This window comes from Vigna unguiculata, chromosome 8 (assembly GCF_037176805.1).
Source record: "Vigna unguiculata cultivar grain cowpea cultivar isolate G323 ecotype 2 chromosome 8, ASM3717680v1, whole genome shotgun sequence".
NCBI lineage: Eukaryota > Viridiplantae > Streptophyta > Magnoliopsida > Fabales > Fabaceae > Vigna > Vigna unguiculata.
This window is the reverse complement of record NC_140799.1, coordinates 1,081,450-1,103,005: the sequence shown is the minus strand read 5'-3', so window position 1 is coordinate 1,103,005 and position 21,556 is coordinate 1,081,450. Positions and strand designations below refer to the sequence as shown.

General features: G+C 35.4%; 4 protein-coding genes across 10 annotated transcripts; all 4 read left to right on the top strand.

Moving 5' to 3' along the window:
• The first annotated feature begins 6,145 nt into the window (after positions 1-6,145).
• Positions 6,146-9,566, top strand: LOC114193902 (G-type lectin S-receptor-like serine/threonine-protein kinase At4g27290). Of its 4 annotated transcripts, XM_028083887.2 has the most exons (8): positions 6,147-7,540; positions 7,627-7,770; positions 7,952-8,103; positions 8,186-8,396; positions 8,487-8,724; positions 8,805-8,955; positions 9,075-9,122; positions 9,289-9,566. In XM_028083887.2, the coding sequence occupies exons 1-8, from the start codon at positions 6,292-6,294 to the stop codon at positions 9,436-9,438; spliced, it is 2,343 nt and encodes a 780-aa protein (XP_027939688.1). In that variant the 5' UTR covers positions 6,147-6,291; the 3' UTR covers positions 9,439-9,566. The 4 variants fall into 4 exon arrangements, with proteins under 4 accessions (XP_085522169.1, XP_027939688.1, XP_027939686.1 ...); XM_028083885.2 differs by having other exon boundaries at positions 6,149-7,540; positions 9,075-9,566; XM_028083886.2 differs by having other exon boundaries at positions 6,260-7,540; positions 7,639-7,770; positions 9,075-9,566.
• A 197-nt stretch (positions 9,567-9,763) lies between these two features.
• LOC114193105 (uncharacterized) lies at positions 9,764-11,864 on the top strand. Of its 3 annotated transcripts, none has more exons than XM_085666046.1 (6): positions 9,764-10,074; positions 10,465-10,606; positions 10,755-10,899; positions 10,975-11,050; positions 11,138-11,249; positions 11,340-11,864. In XM_085666046.1, exons 1-6 carry the CDS (start codon positions 10,042-10,044, stop codon positions 11,507-11,509), a joined length of 678 nt encoding a protein of 225 aa, XP_085522172.1. In that variant the 5' UTR covers positions 9,764-10,041; the 3' UTR covers positions 11,510-11,864. The 3 variants fall into 3 exon arrangements, with proteins under 3 accessions (XP_085522172.1, XP_085522171.1, XP_085522170.1); XM_085666045.1 differs by having other exon boundaries at positions 9,764-10,606; positions 11,340-11,422; positions 11,570-11,864; XM_085666044.1 differs by having other exon boundaries at positions 9,764-10,606.
• A 523-nt stretch (positions 11,865-12,387) lies between these two features.
• Positions 12,388-17,394, top strand: LOC114195341 (putative GTP-binding protein OBGC2). 2 transcript variants are annotated; one of them, XM_028085768.2, is made up of 10 exons: positions 12,388-12,554; positions 12,643-13,103; positions 13,952-14,037; positions 14,475-14,558; positions 14,950-15,027; positions 15,368-15,568; positions 15,654-15,761; positions 16,095-16,169; positions 16,352-16,494; positions 16,982-17,394. In XM_028085768.2, exons 1-10 carry the CDS (start codon positions 12,466-12,468, stop codon positions 17,070-17,072), a joined length of 1,416 nt encoding a protein of 471 aa, XP_027941569.1. In that variant the 5' UTR covers positions 12,388-12,465; the 3' UTR covers positions 17,073-17,394. The 2 variants fall into 2 exon arrangements, with proteins under 2 accessions (XP_027941569.1, XP_027941568.1); XM_028085767.2 differs by having other exon boundaries at positions 12,389-12,554; positions 13,946-14,037.
• A 1,491-nt stretch (positions 17,395-18,885) lies between these two features.
• LOC114195342 (uncharacterized) lies at positions 18,886-20,034 on the top strand. Its single transcript, XM_028085769.2, has one exon. The coding sequence runs from the start codon at positions 18,947-18,949 to the stop codon at positions 19,697-19,699; it is 753 nt and encodes a 250-aa protein (XP_027941570.1). The 5' UTR covers positions 18,886-18,946; the 3' UTR covers positions 19,700-20,034.
• Positions 20,035-21,556: the final 1,522 nt, after the last annotated feature.

Here is a 21,556-nt window from a genome sequence, read left to right as displayed (position 1 = left end):
ATCTTTGTGTGGTTAAGAATGCTAGGATGTATTCTCATCATTGATTAGAATTCCATGTGTGTAAGTAGAGTAACCTGTATACTACATCTTTAGAATTTAGGAACATCTATCCCTAATAATGTTTTATACAAATATTGATGGGACTTAATTGTTTGTGATTGCACCTAACTAGAGAAAAGCTAGTTAATATTGTTGATTTAATCATGTTTGATGTGTGAACTGTGATTCGTGAAAGTTAGAATTTGATATGTTAAACTGAATTAGTAGATTGTGTGATTGTTGTTTTAGTTGAATACACTACTACAGTAAAGGTTTTTTGCCCTGATTATTTTCCTCATTTTGCCTCGGGTCTAGAACCGAGGCATACTGGGGTGAGACCAAAAGGCACCCTTTTTGGCCTCGATTGTTACCCGAAGCCATAGAGTTCCGTTTCTGTCTCGGGTCAAAATAGAACCGAAGCCAATCATCTCGCCGACGAAACGCAGCAGCCACCACCATCTTCTTCCACGCATCTGCACCATGCTCGAGCAACCCTAATTTTCATCATCTCTTTCCATCACCATGGCAGCCGCCACCCTTGTCGGAAGCAATGCACCGGACCACAATTTCGTCTTCTTCTCCACAATGCACCACTGCGCGAAAACCTGCAGCCAATAGAAACACAGATCCACAACCTGTAGCCAATAGAAACACAGATCCACAACTTGCGCGAAACGCGAACGCACATCCATATGCGGACCACCATCATCACGCCATCGTGAACGACACACCAGATGCAGAGAGCAGCGCCACCGCGAACGAAGGCAGCGAACCACCACTGCAACAACGCAACGCCACCACCACTGCAACAACACAACGCCACCACCACCTTCGAATAGATCAGAGCAGCAGCGAATCCGCGCCACCAGAGCCACCATTGTTGCATCTGGAACGTCGACGACATCACCACCGCGCCTGGAATAGCCATGCCGGAGGGAGAAGAGAAAGAGTGCTGTTGCAGAGAGGGGCGCGGGGAAGAAGAAGAGAAAGGGGGCTCGCGAATTTGGTGCCCTAATTAAACCATATGACCTCGGTTATTAATTGAACTGAGGCATATAGCCCTATTTGGCACCGGTTCAGACCCACCCGAGGCCAAAGAGGTAACAACTAGTGGGTTTTTGGCTTCAGGTCTGTGTAACTGAAGCATATGAGCCTCCTTTGGCACTGCTTTTTGGCGAACCGAAGCATATGAGCCTCTTTTGCTTTGGGTTAAGCTGAACCGAGGCATAAAAGTTATCTGAAATTGTAAAAATGTCACCGTGCCATTATATGCTTCTGTTCCTGGACAACTGAGGCATATAAGACGAGGTAAAAATGAATTTCTGCACTAGTAATAAGTGATCTGTGAAGTTTATTTAGCTATAATAAGATGTCCGATTTGTTTTGTCTAAGATCTAATTTAACATAACATGGTATGTTACATGAAAGAAAAGATGAAAAAAAAAATGTAAGCCTGCGCATTGGATAACTTATGATTTTTGGTATAGCGTTGGACAGCATTACAACATTGTTGGGCACAAGTTTAGAATTTCAAAGTCACTTACCTCCGGTGGTGGAAATGATGAGTGCCACCCTACAATCACTGGTCGCTCACTTGGTAATGAGTTTTCGTAATCCAAGACGTTAGACACCACATTGAAACTAATAGGTGCTCACTTGATAATAAATTTAAGAAAAATTCGACATTGAATTATGAGAACTTACACTAAATTTTCTGAGATTCACTTCTAAAGCTTCATAGTGATAAAGAGAAAAAACTAATTTTCATAAACACATTTTATGTTCACAACACACCATAAAAAACACATTTTCTGGAACATTAAAAATGAAAAATATTATTTGAAACATATTATTGTTGTGCAAAAGATAGTATTTTGAAAATACTTCCTAGATTACTCTTATTTCATTTAACATTATGTGCTTTGTTTTACAGAACATATTTTATTTTCTTGTAAAAAAGTACTTTCTAAAACATTAGAAAAAAAATATGCCGTTTAAATAAAATAATCACAAGGGAGTGCATCTAGCATAAAAGGGAAGTGTAAATAGCATGAACAACTCAAAATACGGGTTTGAATGGGAGTGGATTCTTTAGTTGCCACAACAGAAAACAGCCCAACGGAAATCAGAGATAGAACAGTGAAATGTTAACATTACGTTAGTGTTGAGCTTCAATTGTAACCTATTTTTTATTTTTTTTTGAATTTATTTATTAGTATTCTTATGTTTTGTGAGATAATTGTTGGAAGGCGAAGAGTCACACGTGGAATATTCTATACCACTTACACACTATATCCACTGAGAGAACTCTTCTTCCACCAAAATTCCACACATTTTCTCTATCCAATCCAAACATAAAACATTAATAACAAAGATCATTCCAAAGGATGTTCTTTCACTCTCTCAACTCCAAAAATCACCAAAACAATGCCACAAAAAAACCACACAAACACAAACTAAATCATGCAATGCAATCCCTGTCTCCCTTCTTCTAAACCAAACACAAAAATGGCATCTTTCCCAATGCCACACCTCCTACCATGCACTTCTCTCCCTCACACAACCACCACCGCCGCCGCCGCCAATATATTCTTACCCTCCTCTCTCTTCCGCCGTCGCCGGACTCTCCACTCTCTCCGCTGCTCCGCCTCCGACAAGCCGCAAGACGACGCCGTCGAGCTGCCTCTCTTCCCTCTCCCTCTCGTCCTCTTTCCGGGCGCGATCCTCCCTCTGCAGATCTTCGAGTTCCGCTACCGCATCATGATGCACACGCTCCTCCACACCGACCTCCGCTTCGGCGTCGTCTACCACGACGCCGTATCCGGCACCTCGGAAGTGGGCTGCGTCGGGGAGGTGGTGAAGCACGAGCGCCTCGTCGACGACCGCTTCTTCCTGGTCTGCAAAGGGCAGGAGAGGTTCCGCGTCAACGACGTCGTCCGCAGCAAACCCTACCTCGTGGGACGCGTCACGTGGCTGGAGGACCGCCCGCCGGAGAACGACGCCGGAGACGACGCGGAGGCGCTGGCCCGCGAGGTGGAGGGGTACATGAAGGACGTCATACGCCTCTCGAACCGGTTGGGAGGGAAAGGTGAGAAGGAGATGGGGGATTTGAGACGGAACCTCTTTCCGACGCCGTTTTCGTTCTTCGTCGGAAGCACCTTCGAGGGTGCTCCCAGGGAGCAGCAGGCGCTGTTGGAACTGGAGGACACGGCGAAGAGGTTGAAGAGAGAGAAAGAGACGCTCAAGAACACGCTTAACTATCTCACTGCTGCTTCTGCTGTCAAAGATGCTTTTCCTTCTTCTTGATTCATCACCATCGTCATCATCATCATCATCATCAATACCTTATAAATTTTGATGCTTCACGTTTCATGCTTTATATTTGTTCATAATCACTGCTTAATTAATGATAGTAGATATAGTTTTTCAGCTCCTAATATTCCACCATGTCATATAGATCAATGTGCCATTACTAATAAATATAGCATGTTTTGGTTGGAATGTCAATGAACTTGGAGTGTGCTGTTTGAGGTTTTTGGATCTGAATTTGTAAATATTTAGAAAACAGAAGAAACCAGTTCCGAAAGAAAAGGCCATTAACACTACTATTTCGATTTTCAATCTCGTTTGAGCATGTTAGGTGATAGAGATTTTACGTGATTTTGAAGTTATGTAGTAATCTGGTGTGAAAAACCAGCATGATCATGCTGTGAAGACAACGATTTCTGCAGATTTTTGAATTATGCAGCACAGTGGTTCACACAATCACAGAAGTTTTATATATATATATATATATATATATATATATATATATATATATATATATATATATATATTCACATACTTTTACATTCATCTATATCAGTTCAACATTTGTTGGAGATCCGACATTGCTGAATTGTACAAGTAAGAATGATTAATAGTCATAATGATATATCACCAATTAACAAGTTTTCGATCACAGTTTCCTAGTAACCTTAGTCTTTTTTGTCTTGTTAAGGATAATCTCACTCTCATTTCTTGTAGGGTTTACCTTCTATATATATCCATTTCTTCCACCAAGAAATATATTTAGAATGCTTTATATATAATGAAAAAAATGATTTCACTTTCTCTTATATTCCCATTTTAAATATGATGAGAAAGTATATTAGAGTTATGATTTAGGTCGAAGATCATTAAAGATGATCAAATAATAATAATATAAGACTAAGTTTAAAGTGTCACCTTATTCATAATGAAATTGTACTATATTGACATCACTTGTCTATTTTTGTAATTTTTTAAAAAGTTATCCACTTTGTTAATTTTGAATTTTTTTTCCCCAAAATACTACATTATAGTTCAATATGACTGCGTGCATGACATACCATGGCATACCATGTCATGATTTAGGCATAAGAGTTTTTCCTTTAAAAGAAAAAAAAGGTGGCTCTTAGCCGACGCCATTGTGAATCCAAAACAACCCAGTTATACATATTTTTCAACTGTAATATAGGTATTTAAGTTGAATATGAAGCTATAAGATACCTGGTCAGACAAATTAATCAATTCTATCATTTTTCAAATCTTATAACCAACCCTTTTTCTAAGTAAATGAAGCCAAATAATTATAAAATGTGTTACTGATGAGATTTTCCATCGCATCTATGTCAACGTTTTCGTGTTTGTCAGAGGTAATGAAAAGATATCTATGTTAATTCTTAGGAGAGTAATTGTGTTATCATATTTTAACTTACATCTATTGAATATCTCAGACGCTCATGGGAATGGAATTTATTGTCTGCAATAATAACTAATTCCTATACTGTATTCCTCTAACTTTCTTTTTCACTTATTTTTTTTAAATGAAATTAAATAAACTTTATTATTCATCTGTGTCAAGAATTACTAAAAGTTCTAAGAATATAGTTCACAAGATTCCTGAGAATGCACTATTAACCCTACAAGAAAATGTTTTTTTAGTAATCAATTCTAGTCATTAAAAGTTTTTAGTTATTATAGTAACAAATTTTAATATCAATTTACAAACTAAAAGATTATTGGTTACTAAAATAGCCGTTATTATTATGAATAAAAAAATATAATTGGTTATTAAATTGGTCTCTAAAATTAGTTAACATGATTTTGACTACCAAAGGAGACTGTTTACTACAAATTAGCTATCTAGGTTTTAACTACCAAAATGACTTAGTCTTTGAATTTGGTCTCTAATTAATTACTGACCAATTTAGTAACTAATTATAATTTTTTGTTTATAATAGTGACTATTTTAGTAACCAATAATTTTTTATTTTTTAAATTAGTATCTAAATTGATCACTATAATAGCTAACAACTTTTCATCACTAAACCTGGTTACTGATAAAATATTTTCTTGCGGTAGAAACACAGTTAATAAAACAATTAGATATTAGTTTGAATATACAAATTTCAATTTCAACGTAGTTTATTTGATATATATATATATATATATATATATATATATATATATATATATAATTTTGAAGTTATTACAATAACAACTAAAAAAACACTGGACAAACAAACATGAAACCAATCTAAATGATGAATAATACTTTTAATTCAAAATCTCAAAACATTAAATTTACGAGTTTTTTTCTTATATAATATTTTACTGAGTCATTTTTATAAAATTTAAGATTTAAACTCTGACTTGAATTATTTTGGACCAAACATGTTTACATCTAATTTCATTTGATTTCTGGTGTTTATTTTTGAATGGAATATGAAAGTCAACACTATTGGTTGGACATCAAATGAACCTGTCAGTAGTTGATAAAGTATCATCAAGCAGAGGGTCCTATTGTTAACTGCATTGTTTGGTCCCTCTTTTCATTCATGTCACAACTTGCACTCACCCTTTCTTATCCGAAACTGAATCCTCACGTGTTGGATTTTTCACACGACTATGTTATGCAAGTGTTTTGTGTGCATTTATTATCTCTTTTCCTCAGAAATTAAAACCATTTTAAGATTTGTGTACAGGGTAAAACAATTTTTCTTTCGCATGCAGTGGTGTGTAAAAAAAAATTCAACTTTAGACAATTTCTTAACTTTATAGTGACGTTGGTCCAAAAATGCAGCCTCAATGTTATTCGGAAGACTTTTCAACACAACAGGAACGTCTTATAGAGAGACTTGGACAACCATTTTCTTCTGGTGATTTTAGTTAAATGAACATGGAGGTTTGTAACCATGGAAAACCATCATAAACACAAAAAAGTTAACAATGGTAAGAGTTTTCTTTTTCTGCCTCATCTCCACGTTCTTATTATCTACACAAGGAACTCTTACTCTTACTCCAAATGAATCAATCCAAGGTAATAAAACCATGGTTTCTTCTGCTGGAACTTTTGAAGCTGGATTCTTCAAGTTTGGAAATTCACAAGGTCAATACTTTTGTATATGGTACAAGAACATATCACCAAAGACTATTGTGTGGGTGGCCAACAGAGATGCCCCAGTGAAAAACTCAACACCATTTTTCACATTAACAGAAGAAGGAGTTCCTGTTATTCGTGATGCCTCAGGGAGTGTTCTGTGGTTCTCCAATTCATCAAGAAATTCTAAGAAACCAGTCATGCAGCTTCTAGATTCCGGAAATCTTGTTGTGCAAGATGGAGACAGCACAAAAGATCTTTTGTGGGAAAGTTTTGACTACCCTGGTGACACTTTCCTTGCAGGAATGAAACTTCGTACAAACTTTGTGTCTGGTCCTTTTAGGTTTCTCACATCTTGGAGAAACGCAGAAGATCCTGGCTTTGGTGAGTTTTCATATCACATAGATGCTCATGGCTTTCCTCAACTGGTTACTACAAAGGGGGAACTTTTGTTCAGTAGAGGAGGGTCATGGATCGGCAATGTTTTCAGTGGAGTTTCATGGAGAAGAATGCTTAGACTCGTAAATTTTTCTCTTGAGATCAACGACAAGGAAGTCATTTACCAATATAAAACCTTAGAGGCTGAAACTATTACTAGGTTAGTGATCAACCCATCTGGTTTTGTGCAACGTTTGTTATGGTCGGGTGGTAGCCGGGGTTGGGAGATTTTATCCACTCGTCCCATGGATCAGTGTGAATATTATGCCTTTTGTGATGTGAATTCACTGTGTAATGTTACCAACTCTCCAAAAATATGTACTTGCTTAGAAGGTTTTGTACCAAAGTTCTATGAAAAGTGGAGTTCACTGAATTGGTCTGGTGGGTGTGTGAGAAGAGTGAATTTGAGTTGTGATGGTGATAGGTTTCGGAAGTACACAGGAATGAAGTTGCCAGACACTTCTTTTTCTTGGTATAACGAGAGTTTGAGCCTTGAGAAATGTGAGAATTTGTGTCTGAAAAACTGTTCTTGCACAGCATATGCAAATATAGATGCAAGTGGGAGAGGGTGCTTGCTTTGGTTTGGTGACATTACTGATTTGAGTAGACACACAGACCAAGGACAAGACATTTACATAAGACTTGAAGCTTCAGAGTTAGGTATTTTCATCTCTTATATTATCATCTTTTGAAATCTAAACATGTTCCTTCTTTTGCTTTCCTCTTAAACTGCAATCTTCATGCAGTTTATTCCTCAGATCATGGAGGCAGTAACAAGAGCTTCAATAGCAAGAACATTGCAGGGATAATAGTAAGCATTGTTTTCTTGGTCGTGGTACTTGGATTGGCCACATTCACATATATGAAGAGGAAGAAGCTCGCGAAGAGAGGTGAGCTTATGGAAAAGTAAAATTTGATTCTTCATCACATAATCTAACATCAGAATGCAGTATAACTATTAGAATGAAAAGAAGTGTTCAATTCTAAAGTCTGATTCGTGTTCTTCTTATTTTGTTTGCTAAATTAATCTGTGAACCATACCATATTGGTATTTCCTACCATTGTTTTCAGAGGTGCTAAAAATATTTCACTGGAAGTACAAAAGGGAGAAGGAAGATGTGGAGTTATCAACAATATTTGATTTTTCTACCATTTCTGCTGCTACAAATCACTTTTCACCCAGTAACATATTAGGAGAAGGTGGCTTCGGGCCAGTGTACAAGGTAGTTAAATTTCACATCAAACAAATCTTGTTAATGAGATAAATAATATTTCTCTTGATCAAAGTTTCAAAATTACTCTCAGGGTATACTGCAAGATGGGCAAGAGATTGCAGTCAAGAGGCTTGCAAAAACTTCTGAACAAGGAGCAGAGCAGTTCAAGAATGAAGTCATGTTAATGGCAAAACTTCAACATCGAAATCTTATAAAACTTCATGGTTGTTCTACTCACCAAGAAGAAAGGCTCTTGATCTATGAATACATGCATAACAGAAGCTTGGATAACTTCATTTTTGGTTTGAAATCTCACACCATGCAAATTATGGCTCTTCATTTTGCTCTATTTTGTAGTTCTTACACTGACTTAAAAAGTGAAATTTTGTTAGATTCAACGCAAAGCAAACAACTAGATTTGACAAAGCGTCTTCAAATTATTGATGGTATAGCACGAGGGCTACTCTATCTTCACCAAGACTCTAGATTGAGAATCATCCACAGAGATCTCAAAGCCAGCAATATTCTTCTGGACAACGATATGAATCCAAAGATATCAGATTTTGGTTTGGCTAGAACATTTGGAGGAGATCAAGCTGAGGCCAATACAAATAGAGTGATGGGAACATAGTAAGTAGTAAAAGTCATGTTTTTTTACTATGTTGCAACACAGTTTGACATCAAAATTTTCTTTCATGCTTGTGTTGCAGTGGTTATATGCCTCCTGAATATGCTCTCCATGGACATTTTTCAATCAAATCTGATGTATTTAGCTTTGGTGTGATGGTAATGGAGATAATCAGTGGGAGAAAGAATCGGAATTTCCATGACTCTAAGCATCAGCTTAATCTTCTTAGTCATGTAAGCTTAAAGGCTATTTCTTTCCTTGTGTTTGAAAATTCAAACAGTTATGTTTTCAAAACTCTTGATCTTATGCTCGCAATGAAAAAAGAAAAAAAATTGCTTTCATTCCATTTCAGGCATGGAGATTGTGGATTGAAGAAAAGCCATTGGAGCTAATAGATGAGGTATTAGATTATCCAATCACACCACTTGAAATACTGAGATGCATTCATGTGGGTCTGTTGTGTGTGCAACAAACACCACAAAACAGACCAAACATGTCCTCTGTGGTTTTGATGTTGAATGGTGAAAAGGTGTTGCCTGAGCCAACTCCACCTGGGTTCTACACAGGAACAACACAGTTTCCCATTCAGGCAGAATCTTCTTCGAGAAGTTGTGGAGATAGATCACAAAATGAAGTTACAGTGTCCTTGTTACAGCCACGGTAGAGAAACTATCGTGTTCATTATTCAAGGATTAAGATCTTGCAGAACTTGTTAGCGGATTATGTATAGTTTATTCAGAAGATGTTCTTTTGTTCCATGAACCAAATCACTTGTAGTTAGGAACCTTCTACTTTGTTTTTTAATTGGAAACATATGAAATGATACATGTAACAATTCATACAATGTTTTTTTTTTGTCCATGTTTATTATTATGGGATGTAATGAATAATGTGCAGGGGAAAGATTGACAGCAAAAACTGTTATTTACAGTTTGTTGTACAAATAGTATTTTTTTTTTTTAATTTTAAAATGTTTAAATTTTTATTGAAAGAGTCTGGCTATTTATAATTTATCTATTTTCTGGTAAAAATTAATAAAAATGTGATTAATTAATTATTTCAGTTATTAGTTATTTCACTTCATAAAATCTTGTTTTTTGGCGGCAATCTTGCTCTGCTTCTGTTCTGTTGGTAGACTCACACACAACACATTCATATATATATATATATATATATATATATATATATATATATATATATATATATATATATATTAACAATGCCCATCTTTTCGTGTTTCTGATTCTTGAACACTAACCCACAATCGAAGCTTCTCTTCTCCGATTATCCATCCCAATCGACGCTTCCAAGTTCCAACCATGGAGATTGATCCTAAGCTCTATGAAGACATTGTACGTTTCTTCTCCTTCACCATTTTCCTCTTACAATTGTCCTTTTAATTTCACTATTTATTTATTTCTTTCGTTGTAAAGCATTACTGCGTTCTTGCTTGCTTATAAAAAAAGAAACTGCGTTCTTGCTTGTTGCTATAAAAGAATGCGGCAAGATTCAAAGAAGATTGCAACCTTTTTGGTTCTTTTTAACTCGAAGATTCAATGAATGTTGGCTATGCACTGGTCTTGATTTGTCTGAAAAGTTGTGATCTTCGTTCTTGTCCTCTGTGTAACATGTTTGGCAATGTGAAGGATTTGCAGTATTTGATATGTTGTTCTTGTCTTCTGTGTGAAGTAATAATTTACTTTCTGTACACTTTATTTTGCTACATGTATATTTATTTACAGGCTCTAGGTGAAAATGTTGTGAACGACCTCATTCTGTCGTATCTTATACATAATGGCTACAGAGAGTCTTCAGAGTCATTCATTGCTTGCACTGAGATGAATCGGCCTGCAGAGGATTTGGAGAAAATGGAAAAAAGAATAAGTAGGTTTATTATTGTTGTCTTTAGGTGTTCAAGGCTGGTTGAAGACTTTTGATTTCATGTGAATGTCATTTTCTTGGCTTGTGCACTGCAAACCTAGCTTTTTCATCTCTGTTCAAATATTTGACAGTAAATTTGATTGATCATTAGGTATCGTTCGCCTTATAAGGGAGGGAGATTCACGGACAGCTTTTGAGATCATGGACGAAATGTCACTGCGTGTGCTAGACAACATTAAGTTGCTGTTTGATGTTATATGTCTTCATTTTGTTGGCCTTGTCTTGAATAAGAAATGGTGAGATAAGATTAATTTTTCTTCCAAGTGAGCATGTTGCAATCTTCTTGCTATCATACAATCTTGTGTTGGCAGGGTAGAAGCTGTGCTGTTTGCTCAGAAATACATTGCTCATTTTGGGAATCATCCAGTATATGGCCAAAAAGTTAAAGTATGTTTGCCTTTTGCTTGCAATTTATTCATACATGTATGTGTCGATCTTCAAGGTGAAGTAAACATAAAGTTTTCCTTGATTCAGGATTTTATGTCCCTTCTTGCTTATAAGGATCCACTGGAATCCCCAATGAGTGGTCTGGTTGGCGAAGACTTTCGGCAACAAGTGTTGGAGAGTTTGAATCTCGCCATTCTCGGTTGGTTAACTTCAATATACTTTGTTCTATCTCATGCTAAATATGATATATTGCTTTCTTTGTCTTATTTTTTGTTTTGGTGATGGCCAGCACACTTAAACCTTCCCCAACTCAGTGCCATGGAGGTTCTTATACGGCAAACAACAGTAGTTAGAGATATCTTGATGCAACTGGTTAGGCCATTGATTATTATACTCCTGCATATGTTCACTATTTTTTCACTCTGCAATTCAAGCTTTGAACTAATTCTATTCAGCTGACAAAATTATTTGTCTTCTTAGTCAGTGTTTCAAACTGATTCATTCATTTGCTCGTTGCAGGAGTGGTCGCCACCATTTTCGTTGAGTAATTTTCTTAGTGATCGGTTTACCATCTATTGAATATTCACTGGGATTGGTGCATGCATGATTTGATCACTGGTGTAAAGTTGTCTTCGTGTATAGTTTCTTTTGTTGCAGGCTATCTAGTCATGCTGCATTCGTATCAAAATGGAGAAAATTGTTATTCGATATAGTATGTAGCTTTAATATGTCATTCTTCCATCATTTTCCACATTTTAGATTGTATTCAATCCACTGTGAGGTTTAGCTGATAATCAGATCCATTTTCTTTTTGTGCTCTGATGTGTGATGTAAAATGCGTTTACATCTTTTGGTTACATGTTCGGTACTTAAAAGAACTATTATGACGAGTTTATATATATATATATATATATATATAGGTCCCATAAATAACTTTTACACCATTTTATAATGAACAAATCATAATAAAAAAAGTTCACTAATTATCATTTCATGCTTTGTTATTTAACTAAATAAAAGTTATTTTATTTTTATTCAGCTCAATATTTTTTCAACACTGAATTAGTTCAACAATAATATGATATTATAATTGACACTAAGGTAGTTTGAATATCATATAACTTCATTACAATATCAATAATAAAGTCATGCCGATATAACACAAATTTGTTTGGACAAATAATTAATTTTATGTGAAAACTACACGACTCCACTTTTTATACTAAAATCTGCACCACTTTAATAATTTCCAAGTCGAATTGCACCAATATTGTAAAAAAAAAAAACACTTTGTTAGATGTAAAAGTTTTAGATATAGTTTGATATTTTTCCTTTGCAAGATATTGCTTCTTGGGTCACTCACAGTGAACATAGGTTCATTCTTTTACTTCTTCCTTACTAACCAAAATCGGATAATGGTGTCTCTAATTTCGCCACCTTCTTCGTCTCCCAAAATTCAATTGCGCGAAACTCCTTTCTTCTCCACTCTCTTCATTCCACCAAGGTACTACTTTCACTCACGCACTCACTCACTCATTATTTATCCCTTTTTCGGTTTTTTCTGAACTAAAATTGTTTAAATGTATATATAGGACCGTCCAATTCCTCCACAACACACGAAACCACGAAAATCACAAATGGAAAACGGTACGGTGCGGCGTAACCAGCGCCGGCGCGTCTCCTCCGCCGTCGTTGATGAAGGAGCCTCACAAGTTCTTCGACCACGTAATCATCACCGTTCGCGCGGGTGACGGAGGCCACGGCGCGGTGCTGAATCACAGAGAGAAGAACGAGCAGGAGCAGGCTAAAACGAAGAAGAAAGGGAAAGGCTCATTGAAGAGGGACTTCGACGGGTCGCTCATACTCCCTGCGGGAGGGCACGGAGGGGACGTGGTGATCTACGCCGACGAGACCAAAGACACGTTGCTGGAGTTTCACAGCAAGAGCAGGTTTCACGCCAAGCGCGGTGGCAACGTTGGTGCCATGGGCGTTTTGACGTCGATGTTGCGCGATGGACTTGTGGCTCCCACGATGCGCATTCCTGTTCCTGTAGGTTTGTATGCTCTGTTTTTGTGTTTTACTGATGTTTTTCCCCCTGCATTACTGATTATTGGCCAAATCGATAGCTATTTTTTGAACCTCTGTGACTAGGCTTTGTGACTTTGAAACATTTTCCTAAGCACTTGAGTTTAAAAATTAATTTAATTTGTAAAGAAACTAATTTTATTTTAATTTAGTTATGAATAAATTAATTTTAATTTGTATAAATTACTTATACGATGGGCGTTTGAAATTTACTTATGTATAAATTAATTTTAATTTGTAAAGAAACTAATTTTATTTTCTTATTCAGGTCCAATGAAAATGATAAAAACTTAGAATGAAGTTTTTATTCTGGTTAAAGGGGGTCTTTAAAGTTTCATCGTATTTGTCCAACAGTTCTAAAATCAACAATGTTGTGTCCAAGCACGATGCATGTTTGCTTTACCTTGATCCCTCGTGCAGATGCTTCTCAACAGGGATGGCACTCTGATAGAGGATAAGAAGGCATTGGAGGTTTTCATAAGCTATCACTTGATTCCTATTTTCATTAATAATTACAAAATATCACTTGATTTAGGCTTTGTATAGAATGATGAAATAAAAAGAAAGCCTTTGAAATTAGGAACTTAGTCAATATAAAATGGTACTTCTATCATTAATTAAAATAGGAAACATTTTCTCAAACCAAACAAGTAATCAGGTGGCAATTGACTTATTCTATTTTTGCGTTCATTTTGAATTTGTATGTTTTGATTTGAGTTACAAAAAAGGTTAACTTGTTTTCATTTTGCATCTTGTTTGGTGAAAAATCCTGCCATGAATTAAATCTGATCGTGTTTATAAATGTGATAGGTACAGTTGTGAAAAGCAAACGAGGGAAGGTGTTGGCTGATCTAGCACAACCTGGCGATGAAGTTCTCGTTGCTAGGGGAGGACAAGGAGGGGTAGTGCACTTTCAAAAGTCTATTCAAATCTGTTCGCATTGAAAATTCTATTCAAATTTGTTAATGTTGTGATTGAGTTATGAATACTTTAATGCATTAGGGACTACCAAATTGTTTAGTGGATAAGTTGTGTTCGTTAAGATTGATGATAAAATGAATAATTAGACCATCAGAACTCATATATGCATATAGATCATTGTGGCACAACAGTAGGATTGTTGCCTTGTGACGTTAAAGTTGTCACGGGTTTTTAAATCCAGGAATTGGCCTCTTTGGTTGTAGGAGTAAGGATGCATGCATCTACCTGGCCTACACCCCATTAGATTGGAACAATGAACACTGAGCAACCCTTCTCATTCATTTATTCATAACATACACCTAGTTTGTTAATTTTGTACTTCACACCTGAATCTGTTTTTTATTTTTTGCATGCCCAGATTAGCTTGTTGGAAATGCCACAGCGTCAAAGAAAAAAGATGATGGCTCTGACAACTAATGTGATGAGGGATGACTCAGACAAGGTAAAGTTTATCAATATTTATGCGTGCGATGGAATATTTCTCAGTGTCATCTTTGGAAAGATATAACCTCTTATGGTTACAATCTTCTCTGTGCAAATTGAAAATCTTATACTAGCATAATGTCTCAGTTAATCAAAATTTATTTGAATTTTGCAGTACATAATGAGTGACCAATTATTTTGTCCAAGATGGATACTTTTTTTTCACTATTTTTGTCATGGGTTTACTAATATTATGATTTTAAATTGTCAAATCTAATGTTTGGCTGTCAGGAAATGTAAATCTGCTCGAGTCTGGAAACAGTAGACTAGTATTATTTGAAATTTCTGCATTAGCAACTTGTGTTCCTATCTCAGTGTAAGATATAACATTTTTATTTAATTTTTTACAGATTTTAGTTCACGGTCAACCTGGAGAGGAAGTTAAGTTGGAGTTGATTCTACGAGTTGTAGCTGACGTTGGTCTCATTGTAAGTTTTGCATCTATGCATAATGCCCTGTTTATTTAGTAATATTTTGTCTTGTATTTTATAACTGTAAGCTTGATATCGGCGAATTTTTAGTTTTTCTTTTCTCTGTATCAAGGAAGATAGTTTTATCATTGTTGGGTAACTGAAATACCTTGGCGTGGAGTTTGTGAAAGATGACAAGGAGAGGTGTAATAAACCCGAGGTGGTTGTGTTTTTCCTTTGTATCAAATCATTTCTTTGGTTGGTGAACAAAGGTCAACTGTATAGTGGTTGTTTCTTACTTTTTGTCCTCCTGGTGTTTTCACCCTTTCATCTCATGATCAAGTTAATCTTGTTTTAGGGACTTCCAAATGCTGGGAAATCAACACTTCTGGCAGCCATTACACTTGCTAAACCTGATATTGCTGATTACCCTTTTACAACATTAATGCCAAATCTTGGCCGCCTAGGTGGTGATCCCAGCTTGGGGGCAGGAATGTATTCATCGGAAGCTACATTGGCAGATTTGCCTGGTCTTATTGAAGGCGCTCACTTAGGAAAGGTATAAAAGATTTTTATTCTTAGGAAATGTCCCCATTTTAAACCATCGAGATGCTAAATATGACGGTTTTGTCTTTCACTTTCAGGGTCTTGGTCGTAATTTTTTGAGGCACCTCAGAAGGACCCGGCTATTGGTCCATGTTGTTGATGCTGCCACTGAGAGCCCTGTAAATGACTACAGAACGGTCAGAGAAGTATGTATTTTACCCTACAATTGGATATATTTTTTTATCCATTCAGGCTAAGGTTTTTTCATTGGTTAAACAGCTTGATTTGAAGTGTTGTTTATTTTAGCTTTGGAAGAGTCTCTATTCTAATTCTAAAAAATTGAAAGGGAGTTTACATGGAAAATTGATCTTGTTATCTCTTATTAGTTTTTCCTTAAAAGTCAACAAGTTGTAAGTCATGTTAAGCTGTTTTCTTGTTGATAATCACAACTCTGTTTTTCTAGTTGTAAAGAGCTTCCCTAGTTCTCTGTTTTTGAATCCTGCTCATGCTCTCCCAATTGCAATTCTTCTCTGTTGCAGGAGTTGCGTATGTACAATCCTGCTTACCTTGAGAGACCGTATGTTGTAGTTTTGAATAAGATTGACCTACCAGAGGTATGTAGGGTCGCAGCCAATATGTGGGTTAAGTGTTATCTTTTAATTTCCTTTTTCTTGAAAAGGGATGGCCAATGCATCATCTGGTCTGTTATTGTATTGTTTAGGGACGGTCACGTATATTCAAGAAATATGCAAAATTCTGTCACATAACAAACATTTTCATCTAATTATAATCTTAGGCAAAGGACAGACTTCCATCGTTGATTCAAGAAATCATGACAATTGGCAACCGTGATGCTCAACTGTCTGATGAAACTGACACGAAGGAGAAAAGACTTGAGGACTATCCTGGACCTCTCTCTGTTGTTGGAGTCAGTGTTTTGTAAGTGCTCAAGAGTTTGTTTTATATTTTCTTTTTAAATTGTTTTTCTGTTTGATAATTTGTTCTATATTCTCTTTCTGAAAGTGTTTTTCTGTCTGACTTTCTACATTTTGTTTTTGAAAGTGTTTTTCTGTCTGATGTTTTATATTTTCTTTTTGAGAGTGTTATTGTTCTTCACATACATAGGGTGTTGCTTAGACAATGTCTTTATTATATCTTAATTCTAATACATTAGCCAATCTCTTTATTATATTATAGTTCTAATACATGGACTTTGGTCAACAGGAATCAGCCCTCTGTAAGTGCTTGACAGTTTATTATGTAATTTTATATTTGCTTTTAAAGTGTTTTTTCTGCCTGACTACCTGTTTTTATATTTTTAAAAGTGTTTTTCTTCTTCACTTCGTGTAGTAATTGTTTAAACAGTCTCTATATCATATTATAATTCTATTCATTGACTTTGATCAACATTTGTTGTTGTTTGCAGAAAGGGCATCCAGATTAATGAGATGTTAAAGGAGATAAGGTCTGCTTTAAAGAAATGCTCGGGTTCTAGTGAAACATTGATTTCTACTTGAGAATAGCTTATTATATGTTTTCGTTAAGCAATACTGCATTGCAGTTCATCGAGTCTTTTTGCAATGGTTCTGGTATTAATTTGAATTTATCAGAGAACAAAGTTAAGAAGATTATTACCAGTTCCCAACAGAGGAATACGTGTAAGATGATGAAAGCATCGAGTATAATAGTTCGACTTAATCTGTCTGATATTGTTGTAAGCATCAAGATTGACATGAAAAGGTTTATATTGTTGTAAGCATCAGAATTGACATGAAAGTTTGTAAAACTGTAAGCAGCAAAATTGACAAATTGAAAATGGGAGTTTATATTTTTCAAGCATGAAGAATGAGAATTCCACATGAAAGATATATAATATTTAGTACAAATGTAATAAACAAAGTTATGCAATAGTTATCTTCTGTATTGCGACAAAAATCATGTCTGTCATTCCCATGCTGGCATAATAAATACATCATAAGACAACAAATAGCATAATAAATATTGTAAGACTCATAATAAATATTTATCAGAGACTATGTCATCATCTACTATGGAAGTATTTGTGAACGCGTTCTCATTTGCATCTTCTATATAAATTGCTAGTTCAAGCAAAATAAACCACTTGAGTAGAAAGCTTGGAATATAGTATAACAAACAGCACATATACACACATGTAAATTTATATTGTACTACTTATCCCCCAATGTGAAAGCAAACAAATCAAAAGTTAGGAGATAAACATGATGATACCCAGGAATCATGATTTTGAAAACTTCAAATTAGACCAAAAACAAAAAATGAAGGTGTACTTGCAAATTGTCCTTGTGATATACCTCTGTCGTACACAGGGATATCTAGTCGTGTTCTGCACTCTTCCCATATAAATCAGAATCACTGCGTGTATACAAAGTAAAAAGTAATGTAATACATCTATAGTTTATTTCATGTCAGTTTCTAAATCCAGAGATGTTACTTTAGATGCTAAAGTGCACATGTGAAGTGGATATTTTCAGCTTTAAATAATACAACCTTCGTAGACTTTTTTTATCTTAATTTATCAGTATTGATTTTAGTGCATTAAAGAGTGATATCTGCACAGTTCTTTTATATTTCCTTACCTGAACTGGGAGGAATCACTTCTTTCCAAGTTATTACAAAAGAAAAACTAACACATAGATAACTAGTGATTATGTGTGAATGCATAAAATGCTCATCAATGAAACAGTAAACACAGTGTGAAATGTGTATCCATTTTGGTAAAACTGACACCTGTTGTTAACAGCACTTCCTCAGTCATTAACTCTAGTTGGAGTTTTTTTAATGTGCACTGATTACAATTCCAAACTTCGAAACTACTAGGATCAGTTACTTTGGCTTTGTTATTATTGCAATTTCACGGATTAAATTTTCATTCCTGAGTCATAGTTATCTTGAACCGTTTCTTCCAAATAATGTCACATGACAAAACAGCATCTGATAAACAACATCCACACTAAGAGAAACCACATCCATCCTCCCACAGCTTTTAATTTCTTCCCTCATCTTTCACTTTTTTATAGTGTGCATTCATAGTCTCATTTATTTCACTCAATATAAAAAAAGGAAAAGCAAACGAGAGTTTTGCTCTCGATTCTTCTCTACATAATGAGTTTGCATACAAACAAAAATCCAAGCCAAGTGTGCTGAGGAGAAGCCAACAGTGAGCCTGAAGGTTGACACGATAATCTAGTTCATCATGCCAAGTAGCTACTAAACTCCACGTTTCAAATACTTGGCTTACCTATTAACTCTGATAACACTTCTTATCTGAGTATAAATACACTGATCAGCTTCCATATTCTGACACCATATACCAACCCTTATCTCCTTGGTAACTCCTCTAGCTAGCACAATGCTGAAATCAGGCATGAGAATGAGTGGTAGTAAGCAGGTGAAAAAAGGTGCAAAAGCGAGTTCCAGAAAGGGGTGTATGAGAGGCAAAGGAGGCCCTGAGAATGCGAGTTGCACCTTCAAAGGTGTGAGGCAGAGAACTTGGGGCAAATGGGTGGCTGAGATCCGTGAGCCTAACCGTGGTGCACGCCTCTGGCTAGGCACATTTGAGACCTCTGTAGAGGCTGCCATGGCTTATGATTGTGCAGCACGTAAGCTCTACGGACCTGATGCAATACTCAACCTCCCACACCTTCCTATCATGCCCTTCAATTTCCAGTTTCCACCACCATACCCTCAGATTCCCCCTCCCTGTGATGTTTTCAATCTCCCCTCCTTTGATTTCACCAACAACCTCACCGATCACACCAACATCATCTTCAACCCTGTGCTCTCCATGCCTCCTCAGCCTCCTCAGCCTCCTCAGCATGCAATTGCTGATTCTGCACCTGTGTACACCAGCGATTCTCATGTTGCAATTCCCCATGAAACCACCACCACCACCATGTCCATGGAGATGAACGGGGACAGGGTTGATTCTTTTGGGGGGTCATTCGATGACATTCCTGAGCCTATGTTCGATGATTCCATCTGGGCTGAAGCTGCTATGTCTCTCGATTTGCCTCTGATACCAGATGGTGCAGGGATTTATGAAGCTAAAACCTTTCTTGAAGTGGGTCCTTGGGACTCTCTGCAAACTCCCTGGTGCATGTAATCGTCCTCAAAAGGAACTAACTCCTCGGCCCTCATCATACAGAAGTAGTAGTAGGTTAATAAAAAGGTCTTCTCAGACGGTGAATACCTTACATCACCAGAAGTTATAGTGTTATGTGAATATATATAATATATAAATATGTAAGTGATGTATCAATTCTGTTAGGGGGTGGAGTACATAGAATTAAGGTTATATATATGAGTGGTGTCTGTCTTATATTTGAAGTATGTCTTAAGGCTGCTGTTAGCATGACAGGGATATCTGTATTATTTTATCAGCAGCATATTGTATAAGAATTTTATTATATATATCATTGGTATAATGTTATAACTCTATCTTAAACTGAAACTTTGTCTTAGAATTTTCATAGAAAATGTCCGCTGGAATCTGTGTTAGAATTTGCTCGAATCTGTGTAAGAATTTTCTCTCATTAACATCCTTGCCTGTCTTTAGGGTTATCGCCATTTTCTCTGTTTGTACCTGTTTACTATTATCTACTTTAGATTCTTGTGGGACTTAGCGCTTTTGCCTTAAGATTATCGTTGCCTTAAGAGTATCATATTAGGATTGGGTTCTTGTCTTGTTTGACCTTAGGTTCTATTATTGTCTGAACATTTAGGGTAATTGTCTTCTTGTCGAGCTTATGGTTCTTCAATTCTTGGGACAGGCTAAGGGCAAGGGTTCTTCTCGCTTGTGGGGCTGTCTAAGGGTTCTTTGTGGGGCTTGTCTAAGGGTTCTTTTATACTTGTCGGGTCTGTCTTAGGGTTTTTATATACTTGTCGGGTTTGTCTTAGGGTTTTTATTCTTGTCGGGCTTAAATTTTTGTCTTCTTGCCTTAGGGTTCTTGTCTTATATTACTTTATGTGATATGTAAATACTTAAATATTTTAATACACTAATATATAAATATTTGAGTAAATAATATTGCTGTTCTTGTTCTCAAGAAATAATAATATTACTGCATGTGACATGTAAATATCATGTAGAATGATATTTTATGTTAATATTATATCAGTATAATATATTTTTCTAATAATAATAATAATAATTATTATTATTATTATTATTTGTGAATATTAATGGTATGTTATTTACGGAAAAATTATCTTTTGACAATAAAATTTTTGACAAAGAATTAAAGTGGATTAAATTTTTATTTTTTAAATAAAATAAAGTAATAAAATAATACTTTTTTAATTGAATAAGAAAGTTTGTGAAAACTTTGTTAAAAACTTTTTGTTAACCTATCATAACTCTGTTATTTACTATATGTAATAGATGTAATAATGAGTTTATTTTGGACAGAAGTACTGACGTGGAAGATAACATATAAGTCTAATTTTATATTATTGATTTTTTTTTCAAAGTCTTAAAAATGTAACAATATTTCATGTTATTAAGCCTAATTTTATATACAAGGTGAAGTTTAGAGATATATATTCTAAAATTGATAGAATAAAAAAAAATCTAGTTATTGCACTTCTGATTGTGGTTAAAATCTAGATTGAGTTGTAACTTTAAAAGAATTATATATATCTTCCGTCTTTATTTTTATTTTAATATAGTAATTTAATAATCAATTTATTTTAAACTTAGATTTTAAGAAGATGAAAGTTAGTAATATTTACTTGTAAAATAATTTGAGTTTTACTTTATCTATGTCTTATTTTTTTTATTGGTATATGGACATGACTACTATGGTCGTTTGAGAACCTTGTTAAATATATATACGAAAGTTGATATATTTTTCAATGATCTAGATAATACATGACTTTAAAAATAATATTTAGATGGTGCTAAGTATGTTTAGACTAAGATTTTAACAAGTTTTTTATTTTTCAAACATGCTTTACTTAT